The following is a 24,748-nucleotide window of genomic DNA, read 5'->3' on the forward strand; positions in this document are numbered from 1 at the left end:
AAAATTTGATCTTTATCGAGCTGCTCGGTGCACTAGAGGCGGGGCCGTGTCTACTGGTGCACCTGTGTTCTTCTTTATCCGCCCCTCACATTATGATTGAAATCTCTTGTAGAAGGAAGGTGTAGAAAGAAGGAAACAGGTGCAGACACCTACAGACATGACTCCGCCCCTGGGGCACCTAGAAGGTTACGTGCATAAAAATCAATTTATGAAATTTCTGTAAAACTACAGATAACTGGGGAAAATATGAACGTTAATTCTGGGAAGCCGAAACCATGGTGTATACTTTTGTGGGTCTCCTAGAAAATACCTTTAACATTACTGGTCCTCAAGTCAGAACTTGAGTCTATCTGAACAATGGCAGCCAGAAATGAGGTCGCCTTCTATTAAAGTGGATTTTCCTGCGCACATAACTTTTCCACAGGGAAGATGTCTAATGCCCGATCATTGACGATCCAAATGCTGGACCCCCCTAGAAAATACATAGAGTGGGGTCTCCAAGTTATTTGTGTGGATGGAGCAGTAGTTCTCATGCATGACCACTTCTATGGGACTGGTGGAGTGCAGTACTTGTCAATCACTGTAGGTCCCATAGAAGTTTAGAAGGGTGGACTCAGGGACCCCCATTATCATGATCACTGGAGGAACCAGAGTTGATGTTCTTCAAGCAAGCAGACCATTATTTCTTATCCACTTAGTAGGAAAACCCTTTAAGTCGAAACCCCCTTACAACGTGTCCTCAGCTAGACACCACCTTTAACTTGACCCATTTGACTGACTATACAAAGGCAAAGCTCCATGACTATGGTGTCCCTGGACAATGTTCTTCTTCTCATAGTTATATTTGGTTCACAGAGTGATCTTCTGATTTTTATCGTCTAGGTCAGTCAATACACATTTGCCATGTGCAGTTACCGAGAGAAAAAAGCAGAACCACAGGAGCTCCTCCAACTGGATGGGTACACGGTGGACTACACAGATCCACAGCCAGGTAAGTATATACGTGTTTGGTTCTTTGAGCTGCAAGATATAATTTTAGGTTTTGAGTCCCATATGATGGCCCTGGTGGTGTCCAGATATCAGAAGACCTGGAACAAAAATAGACCTTCCAAGTCTTCTTCATGTCCATTGGACCTTTAACAACAGATAGTCAATATTTGCATAGATGTATCCGGTTCTTCTGGGTCTCTTTTTGTTTAAACTGGACTATTTGTAATGTTTTCTCAGGTTTAGAGGGAGGGAGATCATTCTTCAATGCAGTCAAGGAAGGTGACACCGTGATCTTCGCAAGCGACGACGAACAAGATAGAATTTTGTGGGTCCAAGCGATGTACAGAGCCACCGGCCAATCTCACAAACCTGTGCCGCCGACTCAGGTTCAGAAACTTAATGCCAAGGGAGGAAACGTACCGCAACTCGACGCACCCATATCACAGTTCTGTAAGTATTCGTTTAGGAGTGGTGTCTAGACCATTAGAACTGGATCGTTAGCACTACGATATTTCATGTCCTATTTCTTCCAGATTTCAAGGTGATCTTAGAGACCTTCTAATAAGATCAGCGATGCATTGCTCAAATGTTATTTGGTACCCATTTTCAACTAAAAATGAAAAATGTTTAGCGCTAATAGAAATGTTGAGATAAATCCCAGAGGATTATAGTGTTTGCATTTACTACCATGTTTGGTAACAATGTGGCTCTTCTGGAAAGTTCTGCCACCCAAAGATCATGAGACCAAGTAGAACTTGGCCCACATTCTCTAATGACCCCTTTGTAGCCACATGATCTAGGAGATAGGCTAAATTCAGACAAATGTGTGCCTGCCGTACCGTAGCACGGTGGGCACATGACGTCTCCTCCCCCGCCACTCTCCGTAGCGATATATGGCGCACGGCGCCATATTCTGGCGAAAGATAGGACATGTCCTATCTTTCTCCCAGCTACGTTATGGTCCCGCACGTGTGCAGCACCGTACCGCTCCATACGGCGCCGTGTGCCCATTGCCTGTCTATGGGGGGCTTATATCCGACCTATATACGTTGGCCGCATATACGTCCCCCAACGGCCGTCTGAATGTAGTATTATACAGTACATGGGCACATGTCCTTTCACCTTTCCCTAACTGTAACCATATCTTTAGGTGCATGATGGCCAACTCTTCTGGAAAAAAAACTATGACACCCAGTCTAGGATGAAGTTCCCTTCCTAGACACAACCTTCAACTATAAAGTCCAACCAACCTCTTCCTTCGATAGCTAGAGCGCACATTATCTCATTTTTGACGACAAAACCGTAAAATTCGGGTGACCGATTAATTCATTATAGGAATTAGAGATGAACAAATCTACTTGCCGATTTGTAGATTTGGGATGAACCAATGTTTCTCCAACTGTCCCTAACCCTCTCTAACACACAGTTTGAGGTCCTATCTCATTTTAATTTTCTACACTTTTCTATGGCTTAGGTTTAGTTTTAGGGTCTAGGTTAGGGTTAACCCGAACCCTAATTCTAACCATAATGTTAACCCTAACACCAACCATAATCCTGACCTTTCTGCTTTCTTGGAGGATTCGCTCATCTCTAGTGGAGTTTCTCCTCTCCTATCACATTTCCAAAATCACAAAATGACCTTGATGACCTGGATATATAGAATTAGAATAACCCATTTAGAAGTTTTGGATTTATTGCACCCTTTGTGCCTCGTATTGTCCTATTGGGGTCATCTTCTTCCTTAGGGTATCATTTAAGAGGTAACTTCACGACCTTAAAGGAAATCTACTACTTTATTTGATGCATTATGAAGCATACATACCTTGAGAATGCTGTAGCTACACTGATGCAGAAACATATCTTGTTTAATCCCTGAACTGAGTGATTTTGCAGAAAAAACAATTATAAAATTATGCTAATAAGGCTCTGTCACTCCTGTGGCTGCTCCAGGACTTCTCCTCTTACCCTAATTCTGCAATACTCCAGAGAATAATATAATCACTGTGTTGTGCCTGACAGGCAGAAGTAATCAATCCCTGCACCATCCCCCAGCTGCTGTGTATGAGTCATCCAGCTCAGGTTGATTAGTCCTGTCTGGACAGTTCAGAAAACTCTGTGTAATGTGTTTATCAATGGCAGGCTGAAGCAATCTAGCTTTCAGAAGGTCCTGAATGTTATAATTGTTATTTCAGCAAAACCACTCAGCTCAGGGATTAAACAAGATATGTTTCTGCAATCTCTGTCAGTCATAAATTTACCCCCTTTCTGTGGGATCTGTGCCCCATTCAGTCACATGACCCCGGGTGTACCCGCTAGCTTTGATCTCCCTGCAGCCACCCCCCCCCCCCCCTTATAACCAATAGGCAATCCATTGCTGATCTTGAGTTGAGCCTATTAATCAAATAGGTCAATTTAATAGGCTGCACTTATTATAACACTGAAATATTATGTACCGTCTGCAATAACCATCAATTATTTCACGTTTTTTATCTATTGCAGTTGCAATTCAAGCAAGATAACTCTGAGATTGAATGTAATCTGATGGTGTCATATGTTGTCTATCAGAAAGTGCAATACTGGATTAACCCCTTTTACCCTATACCCTTCCCTCAAACTTCCTCAGAAAGTCCCCGGTGGCTCATAGACCTCATTTATGGTGTCTGTATCCAAGGATGACATCTCCACCTACCAGGATATCTTTCCCGTAACAATGTGCGGGGAAGGTGTGAGACCCAGGTGCTTCGTCTCTCCCTCTGCGCAGCACATTGTTATCAAGTCCTACGTTCAGTCTTTCCTAAATTTAGTTCCCTGTTAAGTACTTAGCTTCACACCGGCGCCCCTGACTATGTAGTTTACTAGACACCTAAGTCCTCCAGGTAACACTAATAGATGACTGACTGTCAGCAGAATGGAAGGTGTATATTTACCACTAAATAAGCAGAAACATTGAAAGGTGTTGCTTAGTTAATAGGTGCCCGACCTAATCTGAGATACAGAGAAATTCCTGTTTTATTCCGTATGTTAATGAGGCAGTTGGGGGCAGATGGGACGTGTCCTCAGCACCCGGAGCGCTGCCGGGGCCACCCCATTTCTGATAAGTAGGAGATTCATCATTCATCAGGTGACACTGGAAAGAGAAGGAGATGTGTTATGGGTGCATAGCGGGGCTCTGGGTGCTGTTCCCCGATGCACCAGCTGCCTCATTAGCATATTGGGGTTAAACAGATGAGACAGAGATGATGAATACTGTCCAATAAACTGGCTTCATGTTATAAAGCAGGAGGGGCGAAGCTGATTGATATGTAGCTTTGTGTACAAGGATTCAGTATAACTTGTCAATTCTGCCCAAGAGACCCCTGAGACATAAACATAGCTTTCAGCCACTAAAAGGGACCAGCCATGTATTGAATTTTTCCCCACACAGCAATTTAACAATCCACTCTGCTTCCTTTGCTCTAAAACATGCTTCCTGTAGATATGACGCTGTCTACCATCTGCTCTGCTCCTCCTGCTCTATAACTTGCTGCCTGCAGATAGGACACAATGTCCAATTTCCTCAGCTCCCCCTGCTCTATAGCATCCTGCCTGCAGATAGGACACTATGTACAATCTTCTCAGCCTCTCCTGCTCTATAACATGCTGCCTGCTGATAGGACACTATATACAATCTGCTTAGTTCCTCCCACTCTATAACATGCTGCCTGCAGATAGGACACTATGTACAATCTTCTCAGCTCCTCCTGCTCTAAAAATGCTGCCTGCAGATAGGACACTGTATACAATCTGCTCAGCTCCTCCTGCTCTTTAACATGCTGCCTACTGATAGGACACTATGTACAATCTGCTCAGCTCCTCCTGCTGTCTGCAGATAGGACACTGTGTAGAATCTTCTCAGTTCTCCTGCTCTATAACATGCTGCCTGCAGATAGGACATTATGTACAATCTGCTCAGCTCCTCCTGCTCTATAACATGCTGCCTGCAGATAGGACATTATGTACAATCTGCTCAGCTGCTCCTGCTCTATAAAATGCTGCCTGCAGATAGGACGCTATGTACAATCTGCTCAGCTCCTCCTGCTCTATAACATGCTGCCTGCAGATAGGACACTATGTACAATCTGCTCAGCTCCTCCTGCTCTATAACATGCTGCCTGCAGATAGTACACTATGCACAATCTGCTCAGCTCCTCCTGCTCTATAACATGCTGCCTGCAGATAGGACACTATGTACAATATTCTCACCCCTCCTGCTCTATAACATGCTGCCTGCAGATAGGACACTATGTACAATCTGCTCAGCTCCTCCTGCTCTATAACATACTGTCTGGCGATAGGACACTGTGTAGAATCTTCTCAGTTCTCCTGCTCTATAACATGCTGCCAGCAGATAGGACACTATGTACAATCTGCTCAGCTCCTCCTGCTCTATAACATGCTGCCTGCAGATAGGACACTATGTACAATCTACTCAGCTCCTCCTGCTCTATAACATGCTGCCTGCAGATAGGACACTATGTACAATCTGCTCAGTCCCTCCTGCTCTATAACATGCTGCAGGCATCTCATACATCTAATACAGCATCTGTTCACCTTTGCATGATAGAAAGTGTCCAACCAATAATCAGAGGAGATACATAAACAGTCAGACATCACAGAACCCCCGGGGGATTATTTCTAGATGTACTTATCTCTGTGACCACTAGGGACAATAATAAACTATGGCCAATGTGTCTTAACAGGCAAAGAATCTGACACAATCCTTGTGCTCTCTATTCTTTCCATTTCTTTTTATTTCGATATTTTCAATGTGTCTATGACTTGACCCTTCGATTAACTGGCATTTGGCAGCCAGAGAGTTAAATGCATTTAGTGATGTCCCAGCCCACACACATGGACTGTCAGCCCTCTCCTTCTCACGCCCCGCTCTCCACACTCTGCCTGCTCTTCTGACCCTGCCTCCAATTAGGCTCCTCTAGGTGACAGTGCCTTTATCACATCTCTGACAAGTGTGGGGCGGCTGTATATACTGCATTCAGCCATGGGGGTCGCTATAGGTCACTATCCATATACATAGATTCCTATACAGGGAAGGAACATTTTCAGCACAGATAACTATTTTTACGTACAAAAATTATTCTTTACTATTTTAAAAACTTTCACACCCTGTGTCTGACTTACTTAGGGTTTTCAACTCCGGGGGGTAAAAACCCTAAGTTCTCACCTCCATTGGACTCTCTGCTCCCTCGTGCATGTGGACTAGAGATAGCAATGTTTACAGATCACCCCGGCTCATCCAGGTTACAGCGAAAATAAAATGTTATTCTCTGTTCAGTATGACAAACATAGGAAAACACACAACGCGTTTCGGCTCATCTGAGACTTTCAAAGTTGACAAGGGCTCAGGTGAGCCGAAACGCGTTCTATTACTGTATATTTCGGACTATAAGGCGCACCTGATTATAAGGCACACCATCAATAAATGTCTGCTAAAACATCTAGGTTCATATATAAGGCGCACCAGATTATAAGGCGCACCTGATTATAAGGATGAATGACCAGCAGGTGGCAGACCTGTGCACAGTTTAAGGCAGCTGTTGTCTGTAAGTACGGTTCATATATAAGGCGCACTGGACTATAAGGCGCACCTTTGATGTCTGAGAAAATCAAAGGATTTTTTGTGCGCCTTATAGTCCGCAAAATACTGTAATTCTTATGTTTGTTATGCTGAACAGAGAATAAAAATAAATTTTGCTGCAAACTCACTGTTTTCATATCCTGTTTCTGACTTTCTTAGGTTTTCTACCCCATTTGTATAAAAAGCTAATTTCCCCCCAAAAAAACTAGGTTTTCACCTCAATTGGACTCTTTGGACAATGTACTTATAGATGATCCCAGCACCTCAAGATTACTGTAAAATCTCTTTTTATTCTCCGTTCAGTGTAACACACGACGCATTTTGGCTCATTGGAGCCCCTCAAACCTGACAAGGGCTCCGGTGAGCCGAAACGCGTTCAGTTTTTTTCTTATGTTTGTTATGCTGAACAGAGAATAAAAATACATTTTGCTGCAACCTCAATGTGATGGGATCATCTTTACTATGTAGATACTTTCATATCCTGTTTCTGACTTTCTTAGGTTTTCTACTCCATTTGTATAAAAAGCTCATTTCCAAAAATAAACCTACAGTAGGTTCTCACCTCCATTGGACTCTTTGGACACTGCGCTTACAGATGATCCCAGTACCTCAAGATTGCTGTAAAATTTATTTTTATTCTCCGTTCAATATAACAAACATAAGAGAACACACAACGCGTTTCGGTTCACCAGAGCCTTTCCAAGCTGACAAGGGCTCCAGTGAGTTGAAACGCGTCTGTTTATTCTTATGTTTGTTATGCTTAAGAGACAATAAAAATAGACCTCAAAATAGATCTGCAACCTCAATGTGATGGGATCATCTCAAATTTAATTTCCAGATATGTTAAATTTTGCGCTCCAAAAATGAATGCAGGGACATTTTCGGCTCATAAAATACCTTGATTGGAAGCCCATTGACTTTGACTTTAAAGGGGTAACTTTGCACCCTTGATGTCCTTTATGGCATTCTTCAGATCCCCCATGGAGGTCTGATCTTTGTTTAACCCCAATTTCCTCTTAGTAGAGAGCAGTGTCTTTGTGGGTGTTCACTTAGTAATATAGACATGACGGTGCCCGTGCTGGTTCTGTGCCCACATACTTTTTCACCGTCATTCCCATTGCAAATCTTTAACAGAATCCTCATGTGTTTGGTGTGGATTTTTTTAGAAGTTCCATGGGAATTTTTATTTTTTAGTTAAAATCTGCAGTAGTAACTGTTATATCCACAAAACAATGAGCATCTGCGCTGTGTCCTTTTTCCATGCAGAGTACTTTCACTACACATAGATGGGGGGGGGGGGGCGTTTAAAAACCCCAAAAACATGTGTTGTATTGTAGTGAATGGAAATAATTGAATATATATTTCCATATAAAGTCTTACCGTACGAACCAATAAAACTTTATTAATCCCCAAAAAAGAGAAGTTGTATACTGTAGAGTAGTATAATCATGTCCTAAAGAGGTTCCATGAAAATGTAATAAGTAGGGATCCAGCTGCCAACACTGATGGCGGATTAGAAAAAGACCCACCTATAGCAATGGACAATAGACTGTAGGGCAAATAAAAAATTTAAAATTCCTCCTGTTCCGATTCCCCTTTAACTATTTCAAGACAGGAGAGAACAGCCAATCACCAACGCCCTCTAAGTCTTAAGCCGCATTCACACGACCATACGCGTGACGTATGTGCATACGTCCCCTATAGATGGCAATGGGCGAACTGAGTGATACGGCGCAACACGTGTGGCACTGTACCGCTCCGTTCATGGAGAAAAGAAAGGATATGTCCTATTTTTCCCCGTGTTATGGCCGTTTGCGTGCATTTCTATGGAGAGGGGAGTGGTCACCCCTCCTCCTCTCCATTGCGCCGGACGTATGTCCACCCGGCTATGGGCTGGCGGGCATACGTTGGTGTAGATGTAGCCTTAGGTTGACATTTCAGGTAACAAATGAAAGTTACCATATCAGTTACCATATCAATTTCCTTAGATTTCACTCCATTATTTCTAAGATCTGCGTTGTAGTAACCAAACATCTGATTTTTTTCTCTTCAATGACAGACGGGTAATATACTTTGCTTTGTGAGTGATTTTTTTTTTTAATTACACTTCAAAAAAAGATTAGTTTTTTTTTTCAATATGGGACATCCTAGAGCACATAGGCCCTGGTCTCAAAAACTTTGGTTAAATTTATCTGAAAAAGAGTTTGTAAGCCCGAAACGCGTCACGTCCATTTTTATTTATTTAGAATGAACCTTTTTTTTTGCAATGGCAAATTAAAGTTTATTTGGCTATAAGTGAAACCGCCCATATGTGCCTAACCAGAGCCAACCAGATACAGACGGTCTCCTACTTAAGAACACCCGACTTACAACCCCTAGTTACAGACGACCTAGGCTACAAAAAACAGATATGGCAGTTTTTAAATGTGTCTGCAATGAAGCTTTATTGTTAATCCTGGTTCTTATGACAACCCAACATTTTTAAAATCCAATTTAGTACCAAAAAAAAAATTGTCTGGAGCTACAATAATAAAATATACAGTTTTGACTTACATACAAATTCAACTTAAGAACAAACTGCTTGTATATGATCCTTTCTGTATAGCCTAAATCACTCCAATGGCACATACAATATTCTAGTACAAAAAATATTTTTTTAAAAATTCTACAAAAATCCAGCATGGCACTTTATGATCCTTAACTTTTCTTTCCTTTCAGGCAGGTAAGGTGATATCAATGTTCCTTTATCTGTTTCTAAAACTAGAATTTCCTTGTCCTTATCTTTGTCTAGTTTATATTTTTTTTGTGTTAAGAGAAACCTAGAACCATAGAAAAGCTTCTCTCCTAGAACCCAGCCCCCGAGCATTTCAACATGTGTTATATTGCAGAGAAAGACCTAGTCCGCTCTCTTTTTCAGAGCTGTCTATGGGGACCGAGAGGTGGGGGGGGGGGTAAATAGATGGTGATAGATACCCAGCCTACAAGTGTGTATCCTTCTTCAGGTCTCCTTCTAGAGGTTCTAGATGAGTCAAGTTATCATGAATATCACGGCAGCTCTGAAACTTAGGGTGGACTCCATTTTTTGCATTTGAAATCTAAAAACTAGACCCTGCTATTCATTCATTTGTGTGATTCCACAAAATCACTTTTATTTGGCTAACTGAGAATCGGTCTAATTCCCCCCCCCCCCCCTACTTTTTTTTATTTTCTTGTCTTGTGTCTCTTATCTATCTGTATAACAAAAAGTAACCAAAAAAAATTATATCCATGACCCACTATGGGATGTCATTAAAAAAAAAAAATCACGCAAGCCTATTGCCTACCGTAAGCTTCATAAAAGTGACCACCTGTCTGCAAGCACCTACTGTCTGTCCTGTCTGTCGCAGTAGAACATTCAATCAAACACATTCCCAGAAATATCATATTGAAAAATTCAAATATATCTAGAATTTCATATATAGTTTTTTTTTACCGTTAAACTAAAAAAAAAAAAAAAGAAATGCTCTCTCTAACTTGATTTTCACATTCGTGTTTGACCCTCTTTTATTCTAATGCCTTTTACCCATCAGGCACTTCTGCTATTGCAAAAAAAAAAAAAAATACAAAAAAAATTTACATATTTTACTATACTTATGTTTTCATGATGTTCAAAAAAAATTAAAAAAAAAATTCAAAAAGTTGATTAGAAAATTCAAAAAAAAGTTTTCTGAAGGTTTTCTTTTTCATTCTTTGCCTGAACCCTAGTACTTAACTTGCTAAACTGGGGCCCCTGTCTGCTTTCCTGAGTCTTTATGTTGTTCTGGTTTGTTTCTTCTTACCCTGCAAACTTCTAGCTGGACTGAAGGGTAAGTGCTTCCCTATAGATGGCACAGCTCAGATAATCTGACCAGATTATCTGACATACGCAGTGTGCTTTTTTTTTCTCTCTCTCTAAACTTTTCTCATGTTTAGATTTGTAGTCAAAATATTCATGTTTTCCTAAATCTAGGTCTGAATTGTAAGTTTCCATACTGAAATTAGGATGCATGTGATGTTTGCATAATTGCCTTCTCTCCTTGGCTTGTACTTCAGCATCACATGATGCTCTTGATTTAGATTATTTTTGTGGTTTTTTTATTATTATTATTTTTTTTGTGTGTGTTTTTCACGTGTATGTGTTTTTTAAGGCCTAACCTCATTTTAATTTTTATTTATTTATTTTTTATTAATTTTATTTTTCAACTATATCCCATGGATTGCAAAATGCTTGTGGCCAGATCATCTTGCACTGCAACAGGAATATGCCTTTTTAAAAAAAAAATTCTGCCTCATTTGTTTTCATTTGGTAACCCGTCTGTACATGTCATTGGTAGCATCGATGAGCCGCATGAATGAGTTCACATATGTATATGCCTGTAACGCGCCACAGAATTAGGATATGGCATTAAAGGCACAGTAACCACAATACAAAGGTTCACACATTAAATATATTTAGATAATTTACGATCTAATATAGTATATAGTTCATACGGTTGGAAAAAGACACATGTCCATCAAGTTCAACCAAGGGACTGAAAGAGGAAGAGACTTGTGGGAAAATTCCATAACCATCAATGTTATTTAGGTGTAAAAAGGCATCTAGACCCTTCTTGAAGCTCTCCGCTGTCCCTGCTGTGACCAGCGCATGAGGCAGGCTATTCCACAGATTGACAGTTCTCATAGTAAAAAAGCCCTGTCACCAGAATATATTTCTGGGGCAAGGGTAAGGCAGGGTCAAAGGGGTTGTGCAAGATATGTAAAATCACTTCATTTCCTGCCAGGACACTGCCATGCATAGTACAGTGGTTGTACTTGGTATAACAGATAGGATCCTGAGACGTAGATCGGACATGGAGCAGGCTCGGAGAGAGCTTGAGCAAATTTTGGGGGAGACAGTGGGAGACAAGAAGAGCAAACTATAGTGTAGACCGTATCATACAAAGTGAGTAGTGATAAATGGAGATGAGCGGACCTGATGGTCTGGTTTGGGTTCGGCTTTCAGGTTCAGCCGCTTGATGTTCAGATTGGGGCATGTTCATCCTCCAATCTGGCAATATGTTCAGGTCAGGTGGACGAACCCAACCTTTAGGTCCACTCATCTCTAGTGATAAACAAATTTAGGGACTCTTACGTGTCGTCCCAAAGAATGGGTTTTGAATATAAGCAGCAGCCGGTGCTCTCTCTCATTTTACACGCTCCAGGGACGCAGAAGAGATGCTATAGATAGACTGAAGAGGGAGGTTGGAGGTTAGAGAGCGGAGGGAGGTGTCCAGCTCTCGGGAAAAATCAGGAAATTAGTGCAAACCGTATGGAGGGATTAACTGGTTCTCTTAATTTTCATATTTGCAATGAGTTTAAGCTTGGGACCCAAGCACCATTCACTTGAACCATATTACATATTATATATATTATGCTGGATTGGTTGCATTATGGATACTACCAAATCCTTCTGATGGATCCCGTTGACTTAAAATGGGGTATGCCAAGTTACAGAGAGGTGTGCATAATTATGGCAAGAAATAGGGCTACATGTACTAGTATTCTCTTTTTCAAGTTTGACCAGTCAACAGGTAGGTCAGTGTGCAGATTACAGTATCAGAAAAAGTCCTGAACAGAGCTCTAATATATAAAAACCATTCCTATCAACCATAAAGGGGTTTTATGAGCTAAAAATCTAAAGCTGTTTTTAGCTAAAAAGCTAAAAAGACCTTTCCTAAAAAATATGGTAGGTACTGTAGGGCACTGCAACTTAGTTTCCATGAAAATAAATGGGATCTGATCTGCAGGAACCCTGATTGACCAAAATACAGAGCTCTCAACTTCCTGTTAGTAGGAACTTCATTAGAAGTTTGGATCCAGAACAGGATTCGGCACAACTCCTCCCCCATTAACACCCGTGATTGGTGTTGTTATCAATCACAAGTGTGGACTCTTTAAATGCCCACAAGTGCCATTTTATTGGCTTCAGCTGCACACGCATCGGCACTACCATTTAAATGCTGCAGTTGACTTGAACATTTAACACCTGTGATCGGTGGCAGCGTGGATCGTGGCTGTTACCAGTTCCAATTGGATTCGATACCTGAACAAGTTGTTTACATTCGGGTTTGGCCGGGTCCGTCATCACTAGCCCTAAATTAATGTTGATGGATTAGTTTATCAATATGTTTAAACTTTATAACCCCTTGAAAGGGTCTAGGTAAATTATTACTCAGTTTGGTAAAAATTCGCTGATTCGACACCGATGGTTCAGGTTTCTTAATTGCCAAAATTTTGACATGTTTTATCATCCATAAAATCTAACTACCTAAAGTAACCATCAGGAAACTCTTCCCCAATATTCTACTAGAACTTGATAACAACAGTGTCCCTCCGTTTCTGGCTTATTGAAAAATTTTATTCATTTTTTGAAAGCTCGTCGTATGGGAATAAAGCCTTATGTAAATAACATTTTTCTATCTCTATTTTCCCTTTATAAAATTTTGAAAGTAATTTTTTTTCAAATTCTTAATTTAGAACCAGAGAATGCTGTTATGAAATGTTTCCTGTACACACTGCTACAACATACTGGACTTTTTTTTTTCTTTTCATCCGAAAATCCGCCCTTGAAAAGCCGCTCTCAGTGGAAACTAATGTATGTTTTGCTTCTTGTGGCACGCTAGTAGCTTAAACCCTAATTTAATTTAGAACTAAGGGATTTCAAAGAATATTTATTGTTGGAGCTGCTATGAAAGGCATTACAAAGGTAGGGGGAAAGTCAAGCTGCTCTTACACCGGTTGTACAGCTGTTATTACCGGCTACGTGTAACAAATGTGTCCTTCCCTAGTTTCCTCTTGGCTTGACATATCCTGATAAGATGACAGGCCTTAAAAGAGTGAAAATCTTTTTTTTTTTTTTGGTTAAAGTGTTAAACAAGCATTTTCTTGTGTTTAATTTGTATAATGAGAAATTGACTCCTTAAAGGATCACTCCATCAAAAACCGTACTGCAATGTTTACAATAGAAGGAAAAAATCTGAGAAATTTGCGTCATTCCAAGGCAGTGAAGCCTCCAGTCTGTAGATTCCATGATACAAAACTGTAGGATCACATTGGCTGTTAGACAATACAATCTGTGCCTGCTGGAAGGACAGTGTGATTATATGTTTTTCTATATCCTACACAACAACTGTAAGACAAAGGGGGTGATTTATCTTATCTTTTTTTTCTTTCTTCTCTTATATTTGTACCTTATTTTGGCACATTTGAATGTTTGTGCAAAAATGTGCTATTTTTTTTAACCCGCCCAGCAAAGTTCACCACACCCTTTTTTCAGTATGGCACCTATTGTATCTTTAAAATCCAGATGTGGATGTATGTCACAACTTTCTGCACAATCACAGTAAAAAGTTGCAATTCTTTGCACAAAAATATCCCAGACCCAAGCAGATGTAAGCAATAGGTAGCTCAAGACTCTGCAACTATTTTTTGGAAAAAGCCGCCAAGTATCATCAAACTCAAATGCCATTGTTACTGTTGACACCGCCCACTAGTGAGTGGCTCTGCCCACTGTTGCTTGGCCCAACCCCTCACAGTTTCACACACAGGGCTCATTGCTAAATTCACCATGCAAGTGAGAGATACAGCATTCTGGTGAGGACAGGAAGTGGACAGAAAGAGAGTTTCCTGTCTGCTCAGGCTGAGATTTGACATTAAGCTGTCAATTAAAAGAAGGAGGTATGGTTCACTGGCAGCCTGGAGCAAACATAACTCTTCTCTTCAGAAGTTGATTCATGTCTCCTCAATTGTATATTAGAACACAGCTGTAATAGGGTACAGTGCCTCAGTGGCAGATAATTTTGGGTGATATGGGGCGGACTTTTTACCCTTTACCAGCAGGTATCAGTGGTGTGAGGGGTCAAATTCTGGTGACAGGTCCTCCTTAACCCTTTCTTCTCTTTACATAAACACAAGATCAAATACAGTACACAAACCATAACAAATATTGTTCAGGTCTAGGTTCGGCTTAACCTTTCACCAATAACACCCACGATCAGTGGTGGTGTGTGTTATATCTTAAAATGCCACCGGCAAAGTCAGCGGCATCTAAATCAATGTGAGGCATGCACACCATCATTTTGGGGAGGATCGTCACTCTCGATAACATCAAAGAAACAGAAACAGTCCTCCCCAAAATGGAGGTGCCCACTAACCCCCACGATTTAAATGCTTGAAGCATTTAATGGGTTCACACCCGTCAAAAGTTTGGTACCTGAACAGAATTTTCAAGTTCGGGTTTCGACCAAACCTGAGCTTAGGATCCACTAGAGACAACGCAGCCTCAACCCTGCACCTGAGGGTAAGAGAGGCTAATGGGGTGTAGAGTAGCCGTAGCTCCCACTCCAAAGCGCTGTTACTCCATACCACAGTAGCCTCTTTAAAAAATTAGCATATTGGTCATATAAAAGATTTCTATTTTTCCGGGGCAGTAAATTATTCGTTCAAAAGGGGGTAGGGCGGCAGTAGGTTAGTAGATCCTGCCACCGGATTTACCTCATTAGTGTGATGGAAGGTTTCATTTAAGTAAGAAAAATGTCATCTTATGATTTTCCCAAAAACTGATGGTTAAGTGCCTTTAATGTCAGATGCCACAGTAGAATTTCTAATATTAGTGGATGATCTGTTAATTCTCTTTTATTTCTCTTGTTTCTCTCATAGTCCAGTTAAGTTGTTCCGTTTGTGGATGTTTTAGGTTTTTTTTTTCTTATCACCTATTTCTGTAATTTTTATTTTTTTTCGGATTCCCAAGAGGGCATTAGACTTGTCATGAGAGTTGGCAAATATGTATCAGGAGTATTTTGAATGCAATATGAGATGGAGCAGGTGACGTCCCTCCTGACCATGAATACAATACTCCTTATCCTTCCTTCTTTCTTTCTCTCCTTTATTTTGCTTACATTCCCCTTGGATAGCAGGCAGAATCTTATCCTTACTTCTTCAAGCAGATACAATGTTCTTTTTTTGGGGGGGGGGGGTGTCTGAATAGGACTCCAGCAAAGCAATGCTGCAATATGATAACATGCTGGAGGTTGCTATTTTTTTTTTTATCGAACCAAAAAAAAAAAAATAAAAAAAAAATCTTATACATATATATTTTTGGAATAAAAAAAAAAAATTAAAGGGAAAGGATGAATGAGAGAACGAATGAATGGACTTCTTGGATTGAACTCTCAGTACTCTGCACCATTCGCTATCTTGTGAGATCTTGACGATTGTTTGTTCTGCTTGACATAAATCTTTTAACACTTCATTCAGTTCACTGCTATGTTTTTCTTGTATGATCAACTCGTATCTGCTACATTCACTTTTACCGTTTCAGGCGTTTTTTTGGCATTTGGAGGCCTGCCATTACCTTGCACTATCTGGCTTGTCTTCCTGCGCCAAAAAGCATGAAACCCGATGATAACATTCCACATTAATAGCATGAACAAAAATGTGCGCAAATCACAAAAAAAAAAGCATGCTACTTCTGACATGTGTTCCCATGAACTGTTTTTCGAATTAACTGCTCATGAAATATGAACAATTTTGCATAAAACATATCCAATGACGTTTATGCACTGTATTATGATACTGTTGTTGTGATTTGATCATGTTAATTATTATTCCAAGAAGTTTGCTATTCCGTACATTTTTTGACAGTTCTGTAACCAAGTATAACTTTTTAGTTATGTTTAGTATATTTTTTGAATTTTTTTTATTTTTATCCAAGCTTTATAACAATATAGGGTACACATTTTTAAGCTGCATTCACACGGCCATTGGGGGAAGTATATATGGCCGACATATATATGTCGTAAATACGCCCCCCATAAGCCGGCAATGGGTGCCGTACGGAGCGGTAGGGTGAAGCACACGTGCGGCCCCATACCGTTCCGTACTCAGGGAAAAATAGAACATGTCCTATCTTTCCCTGTAATATGGCGCCGTCTGCCATGTTTCTCTATGGAGAGATGCCGGCCCAAGCAGCGCTCACCTATTCCTCCTATCCCGGGCGGCGACTTGTACCCGCCGTGCTATGGTGCGGAGGGCACACATTTATGTGAATTCACCCTTAACCAGTATAATAAGTATCAAAAATGAGGATAAAAATTGCATATTGCTACTAATAACACTTTTGAAAACTTTCTAAAAAAATTTTTTGTTCATTTTGTGGCCCACAAAATTTTCTAAAATTTCAAAATCATAGAAAATTCATCAGAATTCATCTTACAGTTACGAGACAAATCAATGTTTAATAAACTCCTAAACTACATTTTGCAGTATTCTTTGTGATTTTGCATAATATATATTGCCTTTTAATTTTGTAATTTTTTATTTTTATAACTTTTTAACTTGTAATCATAATTTTGTATAATATATATTCCCTTTTATAAAATATATATCTCAAGTAACACAGTATTCGACACAAAAAAAAACAGTTTTATTTCTTTTTCCCCCAAGTAATTCGAAGGATAGAAAAAATGCAATAGAAAAATTTAAAAAACCCACAAAATTAACACAGCATTAAAATATATATAAATTATGTATATTTAGCTGATCTTTTTGATGTGACAAAATTTACAAAGTTTTTTTTTTTTTTTTAAAAGGTATGTGTGGAGCATTTCTGTTTGTGTGTGTGTGCATATGTGCGTTATTTTTGGGTCTACCGGTATCAGATATTGGATGGAAGCAGTGTGGATTTTTTTTTTAAGACTCATGGTTCACTAATGTTGGTTCTGTTAACCAATATTAAACATTTTTCATCCTCACTCAGCAGGTCATAGAGGATATAAAGGAGAACACACACATAACAACAAATGCAATAGATTTTTCATACATTGTAAAGGCAGAACCTACAGACTGAAATCGAGCAATGTCAATAACCACAAATTTATAGTAAAATTTGGATAAATTCTCAACATACAATTTCTGATAAAAACTTATAGATAAATAGATGACGTTGGGGGGAAAAAAAGCATAGTTTATGTTTTTTCATGAAAATGTTCAAACATCACATGACCACCACTAATATTCAGGTCAGGAAACTTATGTGGTGTCTTCGTTTTTTTCCCCGTATTGTATGTAAATCCTTTGTTGTCTTAGATTCTTGTGTCAGTATTTTCCAAAAAAAAAGTTAAAAAATACACTTTGTAAGTAAAGGGTCCATTTGTTTTTTAATTTTAGCAGATAGAATAAAACTACCGGTTATTTGTTTTATGTTTTTGTTAATTTTTTTTTTTTTTTGTTATTTCTAAGGCATCAAAAAAGAATAAAATTAATAATCGAGTCAATAGGGCAAAAGGCCTTGAATTTTTTTTTTTTTTAATTTCGATTACTGTAACGGATCTTTGATGAAAGCTGCTGGTTTTTGCACTTGATTCACTTGTGCTTTTAGTATCTGAAGGGAACTTTTTAACGCAGCCTTACATTTTATATTCAAATCTTCTAGAAGATTACCCACTTGAGCTATAGAACATGAACAGCATGAACAGCAGGAGACTGAGTGTTTCTCAGTGGTGGGCAAGAGTGTTTTTTTTTTGCTTCCATCAAAATTAGTCACATTATTTTTCTCTTAGATATTTCTTTTTTTAATAATTAATAAAAAAACAAAGTTATGGTTTTAAAATAAATTTATACTTTTATATATTCACATTAAAATAATAGGAACCCTACTTTATTTTATCCTATTTTCAGTAAGTTGTGTATACAAGATGGGATACCAGTATTTTTAATACAATAAATGTTTATATAAAAATTGTTTGCATTATTTTAAATATTTTCAATTTTTTTAGTACATTTTTTTCCAATAATATCAAAAATAAAATAGCTTTATAGGTGAATCACTAATGTCATAGACACTTAACAAAGGTTTGATTTATCACATTTTTTGTTTCCCCTTTTCTATTATTTTTGCTACCTTGTTTGGTGCAGTGGGGGGATTCATGTTTTTTTGTTTCTAAGGCCCCTGAGTTATTTTGTGTTAACACTAGATTTCAGATGTTAAAGTCCTTAAAGGAAATCTACCACCAAGATGAAGGATTGTAAACCAAGCACACCAACATACTGGTGTGTGCCTCCTCTGGCAGGATCCGCTCTTCTCTTAGCTTCTTGAGCCCTGGTTTTTACAATAAAAGTATTTTTAAATTATGAAAATAAACCTGAGGGGCTCTGAGCTTCATATATGTTAAAGGAACCTGGAGTCTCTCAGGCTCATTTGCATCATTTTAAAGCCTTTTTTCTCATAAACAAGGACACTGGACGCTTAAAGAAAGCTTAAAGCTTCTTTTACATATTATGTAAATGACCCTGAGAGGCTCCAAAGTCCACAGCTGTTAATTGAGCCTTGAGCCCCTCATAACTATTTGCATAATTTTTAAAGCCTTCACTGGTAAAAACAAGGGCAGAAGAAGCTAAAAGAAGAGCAGGCCCCACCAGAAGGGGCACATACCAGTATGTTGGTGTGCTTAGTTTACTATCCTTCATCCTGGTGGTACATTTCCTTTAAATTGTCACATGGCTTTTAAAAGAGTCACAAGTGTTGGGGCAAAGCAATCAATGCTAGAATTGCATTGATTGTGCAAAACTATTGCAACTTTTTTTGAAAAAATCACCACTAAGAAAGCAAGATGTAGTACATGCTAAGATACATTAAAAAATTGGTGCAAAGTTCCTCAACAAAGATAAATCACAATCAAATATATTAATAACTTTGCCTGATTTAGATTAACTACCAACAATAAGCTAAATGAAATTACCCACCTTCACATTCTTTACATAGATAGCTTTCAAAGAGTTGATGAAATACGTGGGGCATGGCAAAATTCAAACTTGAATTGCACCCTGTTATTAAAACTTTTGGGATTTTTGCCACATCCTTAATGTGACAATCATGTGAAAGTGGACTGTTGGCGAGATGAATAGTTTTCTAAATATTCCCCATTATTGTTATGGTAACAATGATTACCTTCCCATATGTTTTTCGTGACCATTCAAAGATATTTTTGTGTGAAGGATTTTTTTTTAAATAAATACTTTCAAATTTTTATCACAAAAAAAAAAATCATGTGGAACTGTATGTGTAGTACATGTGTTGCACAAATAACAGACAAAAATTTCACAAAAATGAGATCATTTAGAATGCGGAGAATGGATGCAAATTAAAAAGAGTCTAAACATGAAAATAAATATTTACATAAAGGATTCCATAACGGGACAGAATGGGATTAAAATTATTGTGACTTTAAAGGGTCATTTACTTCAAGCAGAAGACGAAAGCTCAATAATCTCAGGACCTTACTTATCAGGTCTACATGACATTGCTCCAAATAGTTGCAGAATATTCTTACAATACCATGAAAGTAACTAAAGGCTACTTATTATAAGGATCCCTTAAGCAAAGAACAGATCACAAAGTCTTCCCTTCTGTAACCTGGAAGTAAGTTATCAGTTTTCCTGCACTGCCACCACTGGCCAAATTATGTATTACAGAGTGTCCATTCTAAGCAATGAATTGTCTGTAAACAGGTCCTCCAGAGCAAGAGGTCCTCTTTGTAGCCACTTTCCATCCCCTGTTAACATACTACAACAATTTTTTTGGAGCCTAAACTTATTGATAACTTATTCTAAAGATCAGCATCAATGAAACAGGAGACAGACAGCTCTCTTCTTAGTGGCCGAACTGAGTAACTGCAGCTCCTCTTCAAATAAATGAGAGATCTGCAGTAACTTGGTCCGACCACTGCGCAGTGAATGGTGCTATTTTACTTCTCAACCATTCTCTGTTTATTAGGTGCTAAAAATCGTTGTGCGAGCTGTTGGACCCCCAACAATGTGATAATAATGACAATTATGGAAATGTTATCAATATTTTTAACTCTGAATATCGATTTTATTGTCAAAGTGATCTAAAATTTAAAAAAAATTGAGCATTTCGAATATTAATGTGTGGTCCTGCTGCTTGTAGTAAATGATCCTCCTAACCTTCGTTTCATCGCTTTTTTTCCGAGTCTTAAATCTAGAAAAAGTGATAACAAACAACGTGTCTCGCTAAAAAGTTCATAAACGCAATTTAATGCTCTCTTTTCACTCCTGATGTTCAGGGACATCTAACAGAATGATTAAGTCTTCGTCTAGGTTACTTATGAATCTGATTTTAGGAAGTTACGGTTTATATTTTTGGTATTATTTTTTACTAAACTGCCTTTGGCAGACTAATCAACCCATCTCCGGACACAACAATTAATAATTAAAATTATAAACAATAAAAATTATACCTTAATAAACTAAAGTGATGTTTAAATTCATTGTTGTGTCCGGATATGGGCTGATTAGTCTGCCAAAGGCAGTTTTGTAAAAAAAATTGTAAAAAAATCCCCTAGGTCCGTACTAGTAAAATATATTTTTGGTATTAGTCTTCGTTGGGTAAAAAAAAAAAAAAAGAAAAGAGAAAGAAATTATATATTTACTCCTGTAAATTGTGTTTTTCTCCACACCTGAAAATAAACAGATGCCGACAGAGCTCAAAAACATGGCATGGACGAATTCATATCTTCGAACCCGTGTAACTTTGATCACGCCACCCTATTTGAGATGGTTCAGCGGCTCACACTAGACCATAGACTTAACGACTCGTACTCTTGCCTGGTAAGTTGGGTTTTGGTTGGTTTTTCATAGTAGGAAACAATTGTAACTTCAAACAACTTTAATGTTACATGTAGACTCAGATGCAAGTCAAAAATGTCTTCGACTTGATCGAATGGAAAGCATCGACTCTATCCATCTATAGTTGACTTTCTTTTTTGTGAAGTTGGGTCAATACTAGACATGAGATTCAGTGAAGTCCTAACTCATCGGAATCAGTTTATGAGATTTTCGAGAGTTCTCGTTTTGGAGTCTACAATCTCACCCAGAATATTTCTGACACATTAGATCTCATAATCCAAAACTGATCAGCCTGGAAGAAGAAAACAACTAGTCTTTCTCTGGGATCCCCAGACACAATAGCTAAAGATTACTGAGAAGGTTTGGTGTTAGTTGGGTGTGTAAACAATTCTATTATATGGGACATCTCCTCTGCTCTACCTTCTAATTTATCTCCTTTGGTCTGTACTTTACTCACTGTCGATTTGTAATCAATACTAAAAGCAATAGCTATCAATTAGGACTAAAGCTAAAACCATAACTACCATCCATACAGGAAAGCTATAATTGTTCAATTAAATCAAGCTCAGTCGCATTTTCATGGATCACTGGTTGGAGTATTTTTAGGGTCATCTGCTTGGGGCTGACGGACATCTGTTAATTTACTGACAGATGATAAAAATGGAGAAATGTGTTTGATAGTCAAGAAGTAAAGTGAACTATGATGTCAAAATGAGTTTATAACCAGAGGTATGATGCAGGGTTTATAAAAAGTTTCAAAAATGTTATTTTTGTTCCACTATTTGTGCTCATGAATTAATGGAACTTTAAGGTGGGATTTGTCTAGGCTTGTACTGGTGTACAAGCCCTTGATAAAGTCACAGTTTCAGGGACACAGTTTACACCACCTCCATACCAAGTGGGCGTGCTTGGGCATGTAGAGCAGGACTGCAGAGTGGGCACGAGCTATAGCCTGCGCCAGAAGCAGGAACTTCTTTTATATCTGGTGGCAGAGGTGGATTAGACTGTGCCCTGGGCTGTATGAGTATGATAGTCCCTACTAGCCCCTAAGTCTAGAATCACTTCCTATATATGGTACTAGAATCAGCTTCTTGGAGAATGTAGGATGTGTCCCTTTCCATCTGTGGTTTCAGGACCCTTGGAACATTAAAGGTCCTGAAATGGCTTTTGTGTGCAGGACCAGATATATGAGGATATCATGGGTGAATGTGAATTTGGTGGGTGATTTGAGTGGCTATCGGTCCTCTAGGTTTTGGCCCTGTGCTACTGACCAAACCGCCTATATTATAATCCACTACTGTCTCAAGTTGGGGGTTAACGTCAAGAACCAACAACTAAATAAATCTGACCCCTAAGTTTCCACAACTTCTCTTAAACCATAGCATTGTAAGCTAGACAATCCTAAGATTCAATATTGGTCTCTAGAGCTCAAATACATAGTGGTCATGGGTGGTGGTTCTTGTTTATATGAACGCATCTATGGATCTCCACGGATACATTTTGCCTTGGGAAAACCTATATAAAGAACCAGGGACCACCCTGAAGCCTTGCACTTCAAGACCAACGTACATAGTCAGTGAATACAGTAAACTGTAATCACTATTGTTGAGGGCAGGTATAATTGTGGAAGGAAGGTGGAGGGAGTCCAATATATTTTTCATTTCCCTCATGCCTATGGTAAAACGTTTTTGTGCTGTCGTGGTTAACAAGAATACAAGTCTGTACTGAGTTGCATAACGCAACATAATCAGCCAACATATCCATGTGTAGGATGAGACTTGTCCACCAGAGTAGCAGACTATCCTCCGGTTGGCCTAAACTCTAATATAAAAGGCCGATAAAGGTCCAGTAGAAGGTTCCTTAATTTGGATGATATTTACTAAGGTAAATGGAGGTTGGCCCCAAGGAGTATTTTATCTGGTGGGCTCAAGGAACCTCAATCCAACCATGTCCAAATGGTTGAAAACTTGTTTAGAGATTTAATACAGTCCTTGGAATACTTTCCGCTTTTGGTTCTTTGGGCCTCATCTGTCTACAGAAGAATCAGACTTTAAAGCCCAATTTAAATAATAAGAAACAAAAATATATACTTGAAGCTAAGATTTTCCCATTTCTTCTTCTAGGGTTGGTTCAGTCCTGGTCAGGTGTTTGTGCTGGATGAATATTGTGCCCGTTATGGAGTAAGAGGCTGCCATCGACACCTGTGTTATCTCAGTGACTTATTGGAAAGAGCAGAGAACGGAGCCATGATCGACCCAACGTTGCTTCATTATAGTTTTGCCTTTTGTGCGTCACATGTACACGGCAACAGGTAAAATATTCAAAGCATTTACCAAAAATATTCATTCTAAAAAAAATCTGAATTTTAAAAAATCCTCGTAATGGATTCTAGTGGCAACGAGTGGACAACGAGATTGAAGAATTATTGGTTAAATAATTCATTAAATTATTTTATTATTTCAATTTTTTTTTAAAATATTGTAGTCTTTGGGAAGTCTATGAGCATCAGGAACCTGACTATTTTTGTAAATCCAGAAGGAAAATATTTTTGGATTTCGTTTTTTGGGGTTTTTTTTAAGTTTCTGTTTATACACCACTTTAAATATATTATATTGCTTTTTATTTTTATTTATTATTTGGTAAAAAAAAATGGAATAAGAGGAAGATTTTCTAAAAAAAAAATTCTTGTTTATTTTCTTTAAAGAACCTGAAGACTTCATTAAATCCCTTGTTTGCTTTTGGAAAGTAATTTTGTGCCTAGAAGGGGTTACGTAGCAGTAAGCCCTTTCTCTAAGTACTACATTGTACAGCCTTTTGTCAGGTCGTTGAAGCAATACTATGGGTCACACAATGAATGTACAAATTTTGACTTTTTTTTTTTAAGGTGTGTAAATGACTTTCTTTAATTAACAGGCACAATGAACTCCCAGTTGTTGGCGCCTGAGGGTACAGTAAACAAATAGACCTCATTTTGATAGGTTACAATAGGGCTCAGGCTGATCCTTTCACTTAAAATCCTGGAGATTGAAGAAGAGGAAAAGCTATTAAACAAACATATTATCACTTTCTTCCAAATCCTTGGTTGTTTTCGGAATTAAAGGGACAGACACTGTGAGACGCAATTATTACTAATTAATTCTAATTAATTAGCATTTTTAATGTTTGAACATGGTCATCTCAATGTATAGGAACTGAAAAACTTCACATGATACTTTATGCTTTCTTTAAATTTTTTACAAAAAATTATTTGGACAATGATCAATGAGCGTATGCATTCCCCTATGGCTAAAACGCAACAATTTAAATTTAAAAAATAATGTTCACGGTTTAAATGAAATTTTAATTTATATTACAGTATATTTATAACATATTATTAAGTTGTTTGTTACAAAATGATTGAGCCAAATGCGTTTTTCTAACAAC

At 38.5% G+C, this 24,748-nt stretch overlaps 1 protein-coding gene across 34 annotated transcripts in view; it reads left to right on the forward strand.

Moving 5' to 3' along the window:
• CADPS (calcium dependent secretion activator) overlaps nt 1-24,748 on the forward strand; it is a 353,066-nt gene that overhangs the window by 214,387 nt on the left and 113,931 nt on the right. For 21 of the 34 annotated variants that reach the window (XM_072127688.1, XM_072127689.1, XM_072127678.1 and 18 more), the window contains exons 10-14: nt 883-991; nt 1,228-1,440; nt 10,459-10,470; nt 21,171-21,307; nt 23,449-23,636. In XM_072127688.1, coding sequence (XP_071983789.1) covers nt 883-991; nt 1,228-1,440; nt 10,459-10,470; nt 21,171-21,307; nt 23,449-23,636 — 659 coding nt within the window. The remainder of the gene's footprint in view (nt 1-882; nt 992-1,227; nt 1,441-10,458; nt 10,471-21,170; nt 21,308-23,448; nt 23,637-24,748) is intronic. The other 13 variants (XM_072127679.1, XM_072127701.1, XM_072127693.1 and 10 more) reach the window with 1 other exon arrangement.

This window comes from Engystomops pustulosus, chromosome 10 (assembly GCF_040894005.1).
Source record: "Engystomops pustulosus chromosome 10, aEngPut4.maternal, whole genome shotgun sequence".
Taxonomy (NCBI): Eukaryota; Metazoa; Chordata; class Amphibia; order Anura; family Leptodactylidae; genus Engystomops; species Engystomops pustulosus.